This window comes from Ailuropoda melanoleuca, chromosome 4 (assembly GCF_002007445.2).
Source record: "Ailuropoda melanoleuca isolate Jingjing chromosome 4, ASM200744v2, whole genome shotgun sequence".
NCBI classification, from domain to species: domain Eukaryota; kingdom Metazoa; phylum Chordata; class Mammalia; order Carnivora; family Ursidae; genus Ailuropoda; species Ailuropoda melanoleuca.
This window is the reverse complement of record NC_048221.1, coordinates 24,925,598-24,938,814: the sequence shown is the minus strand read 5'-3', so window position 1 is coordinate 24,938,814 and position 13,217 is coordinate 24,925,598. Positions and strand designations below refer to the sequence as shown.

Genomic DNA, 13,217 nt, shown 5'->3' with positions numbered 1-13,217 from the left:
CATTGTATTAGGGTTTAATAGGGGAAGCAGAACCAGCAGATTACATATGTTACATATAGTTATCCATACGTATGTATGGATATGTGGATTTATTACAAGGAATTAGCTTATGCAATTGTGGGAACTGTTTAAGCAAGTCTGAGATCTATAGGGCAGGCTGTCAGAAAGGGAAGATCCAGGGAGGAGAGAGCAATTACAAACCTAGCTGTTTGTGTTCAGAGTCTGACTCCATGCAGGCCTAAACCTTCTCTTTAAAAGGATTTCCACTGATTGAGTCAGCCCCACCCAGATACTTTCCCTAGTTTAACACCCTCTTACTAGGGATTTGAATTGCATTTGCAAAATTCTTCATTGCAGCACCAGATTAGTGTCTGATTGAATAACTGGAAGAGGTTGTGGGTATCATACTAAAGACAGCCGTCTTCCTCTAAGTCCGTAGCTTATAGTTTAGCCTTAGCCAAAAAACCATCACATACTTATACCGGCATTTTGTTTTCTACAAAAAAATGGTTTATTTTTATGAACAACGAGGATGTTTAACTTGTTCATGCACTCACCCAAATGATGTATTTAGAGGACCTACTGTGTGCCAGACATAGGCGCGTAGGGTGTACTCTAAAAAAAAAATACATGGTGACTGGCACTTTATGTCAAATATGCTCAAATATTTGGTGAATGAATATGCCATCAGTACAGCACCAGGACTTACTCATCCCCCAATTTTATTTATTTACACATGATGTCTGTGTAGGCTATCATCCTTTAGATGGAGTATTCATTGCGCAGCCTCAGGTAGCAAAGTTTCACATTTCTATCTCCAAGGCATACTCGAAAAATTTACACACCTTAACCTTTTTTGCCAAGGATTTCCTGCAGGAAAAGTTCTGTATAAACAAATACCCAACATAGAAACAAGATAAATTATATTGCCGATTTTTACAGGGAAGTCTCTATGGGAACATTAGAAGACTTCATCCTCCTCTGAGAGCGTTTACATAAATCTACTTTTCAACACATCCAAACTTCCAGTCTTGCAGGTTTCCACGACTTGCAGATCCTGATTTCCTGGACCCCTTCCAAGGGAAGGCAGTTAGGTTAAAAAAAAAAAATCTCAATTCTCCAAACCTCCATTCGTCAAGAATTAATAATGGACTGAGTAATGAATTACTGTGACAGGTCATCGTAATCTGTCGCAGCTCAGCAACTGCCTCTCCAGGCAACTTCAACCAGGTCTCTCCAGCCGCGACCGCGACAGTTTCCATGGCGACAACTTTGTTTGTACACGGCAGGCGGACCGCCCAGCTCCTAGGGAGCGGTGGGGTTCCCGAGGTTTCACCCCTCCGTTTCTCCTCTTCCTTTGGCCAGAGGAGAAGCTAACTGAACATTTCCCTCTCATCTGCGCAGCCGGGAAGTAGTGAAAAGCGATCAGATAGGTACTTCCTTGCCTTCAGTTTTTCTCATCACTCCTCTCCCAGGGCTGGAGATCTCTAACTGGGTGCCGGCAGAAGTACTCTCTTTTTCAAGGCAGGAATCTCCAAATTCTGTGGGCATGCGTGGCAAATGCAGTTGGTATCAGAGTTCGTTGTTCAACATTTACCTGACATTTTAGATTTTCTATGCAAAAAGTATGCCTATTTTTGCTTGATCATTGTTATCACTTCCTAGGAAAGGTAGCAAGACTAAGATACAATATTGGTGTTTAAAGATATTAATGATGTCAAACAGCAGCTTTTTTGGGAGAGCGATTACACCTCAACCACTGGATTTTGTGGTGGTGTTGGTGGTGGTGGTGGCGGTGGTAGTTTGCATTGTAGGGAAAAATTTGAACCCAGAATTTTAGAACCGTAGAGTTATTTAGAGAGCATCCAATCCAGTTCCTTAATTTCATCCATGGGAAAACTGAAACCCTACCTGGGAAATGACTGGTTTCATTTCTTCATAGCAAGTGGGATGTAGAGCTGTAACAGGAATCCCTGCCCATTTACCTCAACTGTCATGCTTTAGACTAATACCATACTTGGGAGGAAGATCGCAAAATTTCTGGAAGTTTTGGAATTGATAGCTAAGATATGGTATGAGTATATTGAGGCTAACATTTATAATAATGGCTTTATGGGCTTTTTTTCTCCTCAGAGTATAAAGTATTTTAATCTTCAGGAGACCACGATGTCAGATCCAAACAAAGCTACAATCACAGCAGAAAAGGAAGCTCTGAACTTGAAGTTACCTCCCATTGTGCGCCCTCCTGAAGACATAGGTGTTGACACACCAGCACAAAGTAAATTGCTGAATTACAGAAGATCTAAGGAGCAGCAGAAGACAATTAATCAGTTAGTGTAAGTAGCCTATTGGTAAATAATTCTTTTTTGGAGTTCAAGGGAAATGATTAGTGTTCATATTCTCATAAAACAGCTTTAACTGTGTAGTTGTTCATGGGCAAAATGTCATCTTCAAGTTCAATTAGGTAAACAAAAAAATAATCACAATAGCTAAGTGTTATATATCACTATATATATGTTATATGTCACTTAATGTATAGATTATATATATGTCACTATATCTATAGTTAGTATGGGGCTTATGCTAATCACTGCTTACACTAAGCGTTGTTTTTAGCACTTCAGTGTACTTCTCACAACTACCCCATATGACGGGTGCTGTTCTTTTCTCTGTTTTATAAATGTAGGCCTACTCAATGTTTAGCACACTTAGAGACTGAAGAAGGGGGCACCTTAGGAGTTACGTATTGCTCTTACTCCAAAACCTTTCATCATCTCACATTGTTATGTTGAACTCTTTGCAGTTCCATGAGTATATTATATTTTTCACAGTTCAGTGAAAAATAAATTTCACCATTGCTCCCTGCAGTTTCCTTCACTGGGAAGTATTTATTTGTCTGCCTGAATATTTATACTAGTTCTTCAAGGCTGAGTTTATGGATCACATCCTCTGCAAAGCCTTCTCCTAATCCTCTTTGCACAGCTTTAACTTTTTCTACATATTTCTCTTACATCGGTTTATTTAGCGATATTACCTACCAACTGTTACACAGACATTGTGCTCGTCCCTAGGGAGACCAAAGAGATTACAACAGAAGGGATCGTGTCTTTATATTCTAGTGGGAGGAGACAGACAGTAAACATGTAAAAACAAACAAAAAGAGTATGTTAACCTTTTAAGTAGTGATGGATACTATGAAGACATAAGATTGTGGGATAGAGAGTGATAGGGAAGGTGTCCCTAGGAACATCACAGGAAAGTCCTGTAGAGATGATATTTAAGTAGAGATCTAAAGAGTAAGGAGCTGGGGCACCTGGGTGGCTCAGTCGGTTAAGTGTTTGCTTTTGGTTCAGGTCATGATCTCAGAGCCCTGGGATCAAGCCCTGGGATTGAGCCCTGGGATTGGGCTCCCTGCTCAGCGGGGAGCCTGCTTCTCCCTCTCCCTCTGCCGCTCCCCCTGCTTGTGCTCTCTCTGTCAAATAAATAAAATCTTACAAACTGAGGGTTGCTGGAGTGGAGGGGAGTGGGAGGGATGGGGCGGCTGGGTGATGGACACTGGGGAGGGTATGTGTATTGGTGAGCGGTGTGTATTGTTTAAGACTGATGAATCACAGACCTGTACCCGTGAAACAAAAAATACATTATATGGTAATAAAAAAAATCTTAAAAAAAAAAGAGTAAGAAGCTTTTCATTAAAAAAAAAAGCAGCTTTTCATTTAAATAAACGTGGAAATAGCACCCTAGCAAAGGGGATAGCAAGTGTTGAAAGCCCTGGAATATGAATGATCTCATGTGTTCTGGGAGCCGACAAAGGCCAGTGTCACTAGAGTATCAGGAACTTGGGGGAGAGTGGTGGTTTCAGGTGAAGGTGGAGAGAAAGGTGGGGGCAGAGTGTGAAAGGCTTTGTAAGCCATGATAATGAATTCAGATTCCACTTTAAGTACAATGGGAGCCATTGAAATGTTTTAAACTGGGACGTGACATGAAATTCAACTTACATTTAAAAAAATCAGTCTGGCTATTAAGAATAGACTGAGGTGGAAGGGAAGAGGGCAAGAGTAGAGGGAAACAAGGAGACCAGGTAGGATGCTTTTGTGGTAACATAGATGAGAGCTTTCGGTGGTTTGGATAAAGCTGGAGACAGTGGAGGAGGGGAGAAGTAGATTTACAGGGGATAGGTTTGGATCCAGAATCAGTAGGACTTGCTTTTGATTGGCTTTAGGAACCAGGTGGATGCTAGTGTCTATATTTATAGAGAATCAGAAGTCCAGGAGACCGGGGAGGTAATTTTTGAAGTTGAGGTGCTTATGTGCCATCTAAGGGAGAATATGTTAAGTAGGCAGCTGGATACATATATATATATCTAGATATATATAGATATATCTAGATATATATAGATATATATCTAGATATATATAGATATTTGTATCTTTAGCCTAGACCTCTTCCCAGATAGTGCAAGTCAGCTACTGCCAACTAGTGTACCAAAGTATAAGGCAAATTCCTTGAAAGTATGGATGGTGGAAAGCTAGGTTCTTTGGGGAAATAATGACAGATGAAAGGAAGTCTGGCTGAGGCCTTGATGATTCACAAAGAAAAGAGGAAGGACGATATTCCATCCACATTTCCTACTTCTTGTGAAAAAGCCTTTGGAATTTTAGTTTAGTCAGACTCAGTAAGAGTTAACATGGAAATGAGGCTACTCAAAAAAGCTAATTCAGGGGCACCTGGCTAAGTCAGTAGAGCATGGGACTCTTGATCTTGGGGTCAAGAGTTCAAGCTCCACGTTGGGCTTAGAGCATACTTAAAAAAAAAAAAAGTGAGTTCAGTCTTAGGCTGCTTTGATAAATGTAAAATGTCTAGAATGTGTGATAGAAAATTTTCACTCTGCACCAGCCAAACAACATCTGGAATTCTGGAGTCACGCTCTAAGAAGGACGTTGATAAACCATAATAGCCATGGAGGAGAGAGGAATTTTTATGAACTAGCTCATTGGAAGGAGGCTGATTTGCTTAATGGGTAAAAGTATAGACTGGCAGGCATCAGACAGGCCTGAGTTCATATCCGTCTCTGTAGCTTATGAGCTATGCATGAATTTTGCAAGTTAAGTAACTTTACTTATCTTCATCTTGATGGAGATAAGGATAGTGCTTTTCTCTTCGGATTTTGGGAGAGTTAAACCAGATCCATGCATGTAATGATCTTAAGCCAATGCCTAAAACCTAATAAGTTCACCACAAATGGTAACTTTTATTGATAGGAATAATTGACAGGGTGGCTTTTGAACAGGGACAATACATATGAGGGTCTACTAAGCATCAGGATTAACTTAAAATTTGTAAGTTTGAATTGAAAAAAATTTTATTTTTATTTTTAGTCCCATTCTTTTGCAGTATATATGAATAATTTGAAAATTAAGGTCTCATTGATAATGACTATTGGGATTTGTTTCTTATAGAAAATCCAGTAAGATGAAGAACTCTTGTATTTTTTTTGTATTTTTTTAAATTTTTTTATTTAAATTCAATTAGCCAAGGTATAGTACATCATTAATTTTTGATATAATGTTCAATAATTCATTAGGTGATAAAGAACTCTTGAATATCTCTTCTGTAAGTATAATTGAAAAGATGTTCAAATTGTAATATTTTATTGTAATATTTTATTAAGATGATTATTATTTAAGTAAACTCAACCCCCAGTGTGGGACTTGAACTCATAAGCCCAAGGTCAGGAGTCACATGCTCCACTGACTCAGCCAGTAGCCCCCCACAAATCGTAATGTTTTGATAATATATCCTAATGTTGTCTTCGAGAGTCAGACATTTTTTGAAACTATAAATAGTTTAACTATAAACTATTTTTTAAACTATAATCCAGAATTGATGGAGCTAAAAGAAGTTTAGACAGAACGCTGGATAAAAGAACACCTCCAATACCAGAGCCAGATTATCCACCAACTGTAAGTCGAAGTTGTCTTTTTAAGAAGTTTATCCTTACACAATTTTAATTTGTAATTATTTCAAGTTGATCTCGATACAACTAGTATTTTAAAGAGAATGATACATATACATAATACATACATTTAAATCACTTACAATTTTTTTCTTCTTGATTTAATTATGTCTTATTTGTTTGCTTTTGACAGATGACCAGTGAAATTAAAAAGAAAGGAGTGAGTTCAATTTTTTTTTATATTTCTTGTTTTGAAAATGTTCAAAGAAATTATGACAAAGTAGCTCCTTCTAAAACCACCTACCAATAAGACCCATTCTGGAAGAGGAAGAAATTTACAAACTGAGATTTTAATTTTCTGCGTCAAAAGGAACAAATGTCATGGATGACAATATGGGTTTTAAGAGTTATGTTTTTGTTCCCATTTGTTATTTGAGGATTAGTTGTACATGTTTTAGTTCTTATTCCAGAAACTGGGAAAAAATTTTTAAAGTTGCCGTTATAAAGGAAATGCATTTCGCTTTCACTGTTCTAATATTGATATAATAATGATTACTTTCTGAGAATCTATAGGGTGCTAGCCACATGCTGATGCTAGATTTTATTTTATTTTTTCTGCATATTTAATTTTTATTGAATTTGTTAGAGTTACAGAGTTCTCGCACTGCCAAACCATGCCTGAGAATTCAAAGAAAGAAATGGTACAACGAACAGCCTCACCCACCCATCACACAGTATATTAAAACTTGATTCATGTGCATTTGTATAATTTCACAATCTTTTAAAAAGTTATAACAAGAGTTAGAATTTTGAATCTCCCGCAGGTCTTCAGATTCCTAGTGTAGTATGCCATTAAATAAAAATTCCACATATTTATCTCAGTTCATTCCTCAATAACAAAACCCCCAATGAAATTTTGCTGGAAAAAAGTGCTTACTTTTCAGGGGAATTATATGGCTCAAGGTCCAAGAGATTATTTGTTAAGATTTTTGGTTCCCAAATGAAATCTTCAGTTTAATCAAGAATCCCTCGTTTCTTGCTTAATCATTCAGAATCTCCTTGGCTGGCTTACCGACTCACCCCAATATACTAGAAGGCAGGCACCTTGCCTACCACCTCAAACAATGCTAACATTCATGGCCCAGATGCAGTGGGCAGGTCCTGTCAGGAGATACTGTGACCTCCCAGGAGCCGATTCCTGCACTGACACTTTGATCAAGACTGAACTCTTGTAGGAGATGCCCCCACACTGGGATAGTTTTACTCGCTCACTTGCTTCACTCTTGCCAATAGCAAGTCTGCAACTCCTGCATTTGGCAAAGGGATTTATTAGAGAGAAACCCAGACTCTACATCAAGTGGTCACATACCATTTTGAAATATTTCTATTCAACCAAAGATACAAAACTAGTAAATTACCAGACTATCTCATTAGATGGAAAGACTTTTCAGTAATCCTGGGTAGCTTCCTGAAGTTCCTTTAAGGACTAAAAATTACTGGCTAGTTTAAGCTGTAATTATTAAAAACAGAAGTGCTACATCACCTGTCTTTCATCTCTGACTCTTCAAATGAGCATAAAGACACCCCGGAAGGTTGATTAACAGAGCTAAACTGGCACAATCACTGTAGATGCTAGATTTGAAAATAAATGGCACTGACTGGGGCACCTATGTGGCTCAGTCGGTTAAACGTCTTCTTTTGGCTCAGGTCATGATCTCAGGGTCCTGGCTAGAGCCCCATGCTGCTCAGCAGGGAGTCTGCTTCTCCCTCTTCCTCTGTGTGCACACTCACTCACTCTCTTTCTCAAATAAATAAATAGAAATCTTTTTTTTTTTAAATGGCACTGACTGCATAGATAACAACATGGGGCTATGGTGTGATTGGTGGGAAGATGATGACACATAATATTTATTTTACAGCAAATGATATGGGAACCTATGGAGATGGCTACACAAAAGAGAAATTCATGCAGCACGTTCCCAGATGGGGGTACCGGCTTTCCAAATCTCTTCAAGTTCCCTTTGGGGATAGAGGGCTCAGAATCCATCCCGGTACTGAGGATCTGTGGAAGAGCCTAATTTTAGCTACTCCAAGTTTTCTCTTTTTCTTTTTTTCTATCTTTCTTTCTCTTTCTCTTTCTTTCTCTTTCTCTTTCTCTTTCTCTTTCTCTCTCTCTCTCTTTCTCTCCTTTTCTTTTCTTTCTTTCTTTCTTTCTTTCTCTTTCTTTCTTTCTTTCTTTCTTTCTTTCTTTCTTTCTTTCTTCCTTCCTTCCTTCCTTCCTTTCTTCCTTCCTTCCTTCGTTCTTTTCTCTTCCCTCTTCTTCCTTCACCTCCCTCCCAACCTTTATGGAGACTTTGGCTGTATATTTGCCTCTTTACTAGATATAAGAACTGATACAAAACATTCATAAATATTTAACATGAGGTTGGGTGAATTGTAAGGCATATTTGTGTGTATGTGCTTAGCATCCTCACTCTTCAGCCACAGTTCTTACCTTCTGGTATCTTACAATCTAAAATAGGTAGCCAGGCATGAAGCAGTCATTCACTTCTGCACTTTGAACCCACTGCTTTTGGTAATCTGGCATGTAGGAACCCCACCTCTTCATCATTAGTGTCACCAGTGATCACTGATTCCCAAATCCAAGGGATTTTTTTTAAGGATTTTATTTATTTATTTGACAGAGATAGAGACATCCAGCAAGAGAGGGAACACAAGCAGGGGGAGTAGGAGAGGAAGAAGCAGGCTCATAGCAGAGGAGCCTGACGTGGGGCTCGATCCCATAACGCTGGGATCAGGCCCTGAGCCGAAGGCAGACGCTTAACCGCTGTGCCACCCAGGCGCCCCGAGGGGATGTTTTTTTAATACTGTTTTCGCTAGACCTCCAGCTGACTTTCATTTTTTGTTTATTTATTTTTAAAAGATTTTATTTATTTTTTGGACAGAGAGAGAGAGAGAGCAAAAGCACAAGCAGGGCGGTGTGGCAGTCGGAGGGGGAGGGAGAAGCAGGCTCCCCACTGAGCAGGGAGCCTGATGCAGAACTCGATCCCAGTACCCTGGGATCATGACCTGAGCTGAAGGCAGATGCTGAACCAACTGGGCCACCCAGGCACCCCAAACCCACTCCCTTTAAATAACCAGTCTCATTAATTTCTGATTTATCCTTCCTATGTTTAATTTTTCATAAAGGAAGAGATTTATTTTCTTATTTCCCCTTTAATCTTACATAAAATGCATCATAATTTAAATATTCTTCTTTTTATTATGTTATGTTTGCATTTTGTTTAACTTAACAACATACCTAGAGGTCACTCTATATCAGCTTATAGAGATCTTCTTCACTCCTTTTTCTTTTCTAGCTTTCTTGAGATGGAATTGACATATAACATTGTGTAAGTTTAAGGTGTACAATGTGTTGATTTGATTTCCTCATTCTTTTTCACTGCTGCACAGAACATCAATGTGTGGATGTATAATAATTTATTTGGGCACTCTCGTATGTTTCAAATTTTTGCTGCCATGAATAACCTTGTATGTGTGTTTTCGTGTTGTTGGAGGTGTATTCTCAATTTCTAGAAGTTGGACTGCTGGGTCAATATGCGGTTTTGGTAGATATCGCAAAATTTCTCTCCAAAAGGATTGTGCCAATTCACATTCCTACTTGCGATTTGTGAGAGTACTTCTTCCCCATAGTCTCACCACAGAATGTGGGGGTCATATTTTTTACTTTTTATCAGTCTGATGGATGACAAATGGTATCTCAAAGTAGTTTATGTAAGCTTTCTTTAATTATGAGTAGGATTAAATATTTTTTCATAGAGTTAAGGACCATTTTCATAATATTTTTATTGCAAAATGTTGGTTCATATTTTCTCCCAATTTTTCTTTTGGGTTTTGATCTTATTTTCCCTGAAATTAAAATCTGGTAAAATACACACAACATAAAATTTACAATCTTAACCATTTTTTTAAATTTATTTTTTTAAAGATTTTATTTATTTATTTGAGAGAAAGAGAGAAAGTGAGCACGAGTGGGGGGAGGGGCAGAGGAAGAGGGAGAGAGAATCTCAAGCAGACTCTGTGCTGAGCATGGAGCCCAATACAGGGCTCGATCCCAAGGCCCAGAGATCATGACCTGAGCCAAAACCAAGAGTTGCACGCTCAACCACCTGAGCCACCCAGACGCCCCATCTTAACCATTTTTAAGTGTACAGTTCAGTGGTGTTTCTTCACATAGTTGTGTATCCAATCTCTAGAATTTTTCTTCTTGTGAAACTGAAACTGTATACTCACTAAACAACTCCCCATTTGTCTCTTCCCTCAGTCCCTGGCAACTACCGTTCTATTTCTATGAATTAGACTACTCTAGATACCTCATATAAGTGGAATTATATAATAGTTGTTTTTTGTCATTGGCTTATTTCATTGAGCATAATGTCCTCAAATTTCATCTACCCCTTACATTTTTTTTTTTAAAGATTTTTATTTATTTACTTGACAGAGATAGAGACAGCCAGTGAGAGAGGGAACACAAGCAGGGGGAGTGGGAGAGGAAGAAGCAGGCTCATAGCGGAGGAGCCCGATGTGGGGCTCGATCCCACAACGCCGGGATCACGCCCTGAGCCGAAGGCAGACGCTTAACCGCTGTGCCACCCAGGCGCCCCTACCCCTTACATTTTTAAACATTCTTTATACTTTGAGATATATGTTGCAAATCTTTTGTCCCAGATTGTCATTTGTCTTTTGATCATTTTTATTGTGACTTGTTTTGCCATACAAACATTTTAATTTTTATGTAGTCAGAATTTGTCAGTCATTTTCTCTTTTTTATGTCTGGAACTTGAATCATAGCTAGAAAGTTTTCCCCTACCCTCAATTATAGCAGCAGTTATCCATTTTTTTGGGTCCTTGTGTGGTTTTATTGTTTAAATTCTTGATCCATTTGGGATTTATTTTTGTCTATGGTGGAAGGTATGGATTAAATTTCTCTTTTGACAAATAGCTATTTGTCCCAGAATTATTTTTTAAAATCTTCATCTTTGCGGGGCGCCTGGGTGGCGCAGCGGTTAAGCGTCTGCCTTCGACTCAGGGTGTGATCCTGGCATTATGGGATCGAGCCTCACATCAGGCTCTTATGCTATGAGCCTGCTTCTTCCTCTTCCACTCCCCCTGCTGTGTTCCCTTTCTCACTGGCTGTCTCTATCTCTGTCAAATAAATAAATAAAATTAAAAAAAAATCTTCATCTTTGCTCCACTGACTGATTTGAGACACCACATTTATCATATGATAAATTTTCCTACATACTGGGTCTATTTCTAGACTTTCTTTTTTTACCTGCTAATCTGTCTATGCAGTCTCCTGTACCACATTGTTTTAATTAGAGAGACTTTATAGTATGTTTTAATGCTTCCTAGGGCTAGTCCTCCCTTGTAGATATTCTTTCTGGCTATTCTCACATGTTTATTTTTCCACGAGAACTTTAGGCTCAACGTGTCTTGTTCTATAAAAATGTATGCAGATATTTTTATTAGGATTACATTAAATTAATTTTGAGACAAACTGAAATTTTCATGTTAAAATATCTTTACCAAGATTAAGTGTTGTCTTTCTACTTGTTCTTGTCTATTTTTGTCAGATTACTTATTGTTATGGGAGAATTTATAAAATTATACTGCTATTGTACCAGAATATAATCTTCAAGAGAAGCAGGGGCTTTGTCTGTTGTGTTTACTGAAACAATGAAAATTCGTTGAATTAATGAATATTTTTGAACGAGGAATAATGAGTTAGGCAAAGGATCTTTGTTTTGCCTTGAGAAAATGAAAAGCATACAAGAACATTAATTTGGCAAGAACTCATCAAAAATGAAGAAAAATATAAAATGTTTTCTTTGAAAAGACAGAGCAAAATATTTTCGTGCCCAGACACCTGACATCCAATGAATTTATAGTTCATACCTGAGGGCTCCAGAGAGCATGATTTATTCTTCCAGGTATTAAAAGCTGAGGGATTTTGCTCATGATTCATCTACAAAACTCCTTTTAGGAAATATATGAGATTTCACCTGCTAGAAATTCATTTTGGCTGCCACCATGTACGGGTCCAGTGGCAACAACCTCTAGACTTGCCACCCTGCCTTCACTTCCCTGGCGGGGCTCTCTCCTCCAGCCCTGACTGCTTTCATCCAGGATATGGAGCCGTTGTGATCACAGGTTAGCCATGTAACAGTGACATGAAATGCAGGGACACCAGCTGTATATTGTTGATGGGCATCAGAAGCAGAGGTCTATATTGCTTATAGCCCTTTGCCCAACATAAAGGTTCTAAATAATCACTTTCTCCTCTTCCCAATTCCTGTTTCTCTCTAGATTTCCCTATTTGACTCCTTTGAGGCTATGATCTTCTGTTTGGTCCACCACCCCAGGCCCTCCATTCCCTTCAGTCCCCTTTCTTACTCTCCAGGAAAACAGGGTCCTTTCCTGCTTGAGGCTCTGGTGTGCCTAAATCAATTTGTTTTTGTGATTATCTCACACTATCCTGGAGGTGACCAATTGGTTCTTACTCTACTCAGATGCCTCTCTCCAGATTAAATTCTAATTGGTTCTGTTCCTGCCCCACCACTTGGGTATGCTGTATTGGAGCCCATCTCTGTTTCTTCTGGTTTCATTTAGCTGCTACCTTCTGTTCTTATCTACACCCTATAGCCTTTTCTCCTCTTCCTTTTTTCTTTTTTAAAGATTTTATTTATTTGTTTGTCAGAGAGAGAGAGAGAGCACGCAAGCAGGGGGAGTGGCAGGCAGAGGGAGAAGCAGGCTGTCCGCTGAGCAAGGAGCCTGATGCAGGGCTCAATCCCAGGACCCTGGGATCATGACCTGAGTTGAAGGCAGACGCTTAACTGACTGAGCCACCCAAGTGTCCCTCCTCTTTCTTTTTTCTTAACCATTATTCTGTTCTCCTTTTAAACCACACACATATTGCCCACAAGAAAGTCATATTTTTTCCCAAGATGAGACATTATTTATTTTTTTTACAATACTGTATTCCTACTCAGAGAGTCCCAACAAACTTGCACGTTAAAATCATAGTACACTCTTAAATATTAAAGACAATCTAATTAATTTCTATTCTATATTTAAGATACTGGTGGGTCTGCATTTATATGTATTTTGATACAGAAAACCTGAGGCTCCAACCCTGGTTTGAAGTGAAGGGATTATGACAAGATTAGTTTTCTCAAGTGTAAAATGCAGACTTGGGAGG

General features: G+C 38.7%; 1 protein-coding gene across 2 annotated transcripts in view; it reads left to right on the top strand.

The window, feature by feature from the left end:
* The window catches only part of DNAH12 (dynein axonemal heavy chain 12), a 192,987-nt gene that overhangs the window by 6,460 nt on the left and 173,310 nt on the right, over positions 1 to 13,217 (top strand). For both annotated transcript variants that reach the window (XM_034658502.1, XM_034658503.1), the window contains exons 2-4: positions 2,134 to 2,336; positions 5,882 to 5,963; positions 6,150 to 6,176. In XM_034658502.1, coding sequence (XP_034514393.1) covers positions 2,167 to 2,336; positions 5,882 to 5,963; positions 6,150 to 6,176 — 279 coding nt within the window. In that variant the 5' untranslated portion in view covers positions 2,134 to 2,166. The remainder of the gene's footprint in view (positions 1 to 2,133; positions 2,337 to 5,881; positions 5,964 to 6,149; positions 6,177 to 13,217) is intronic.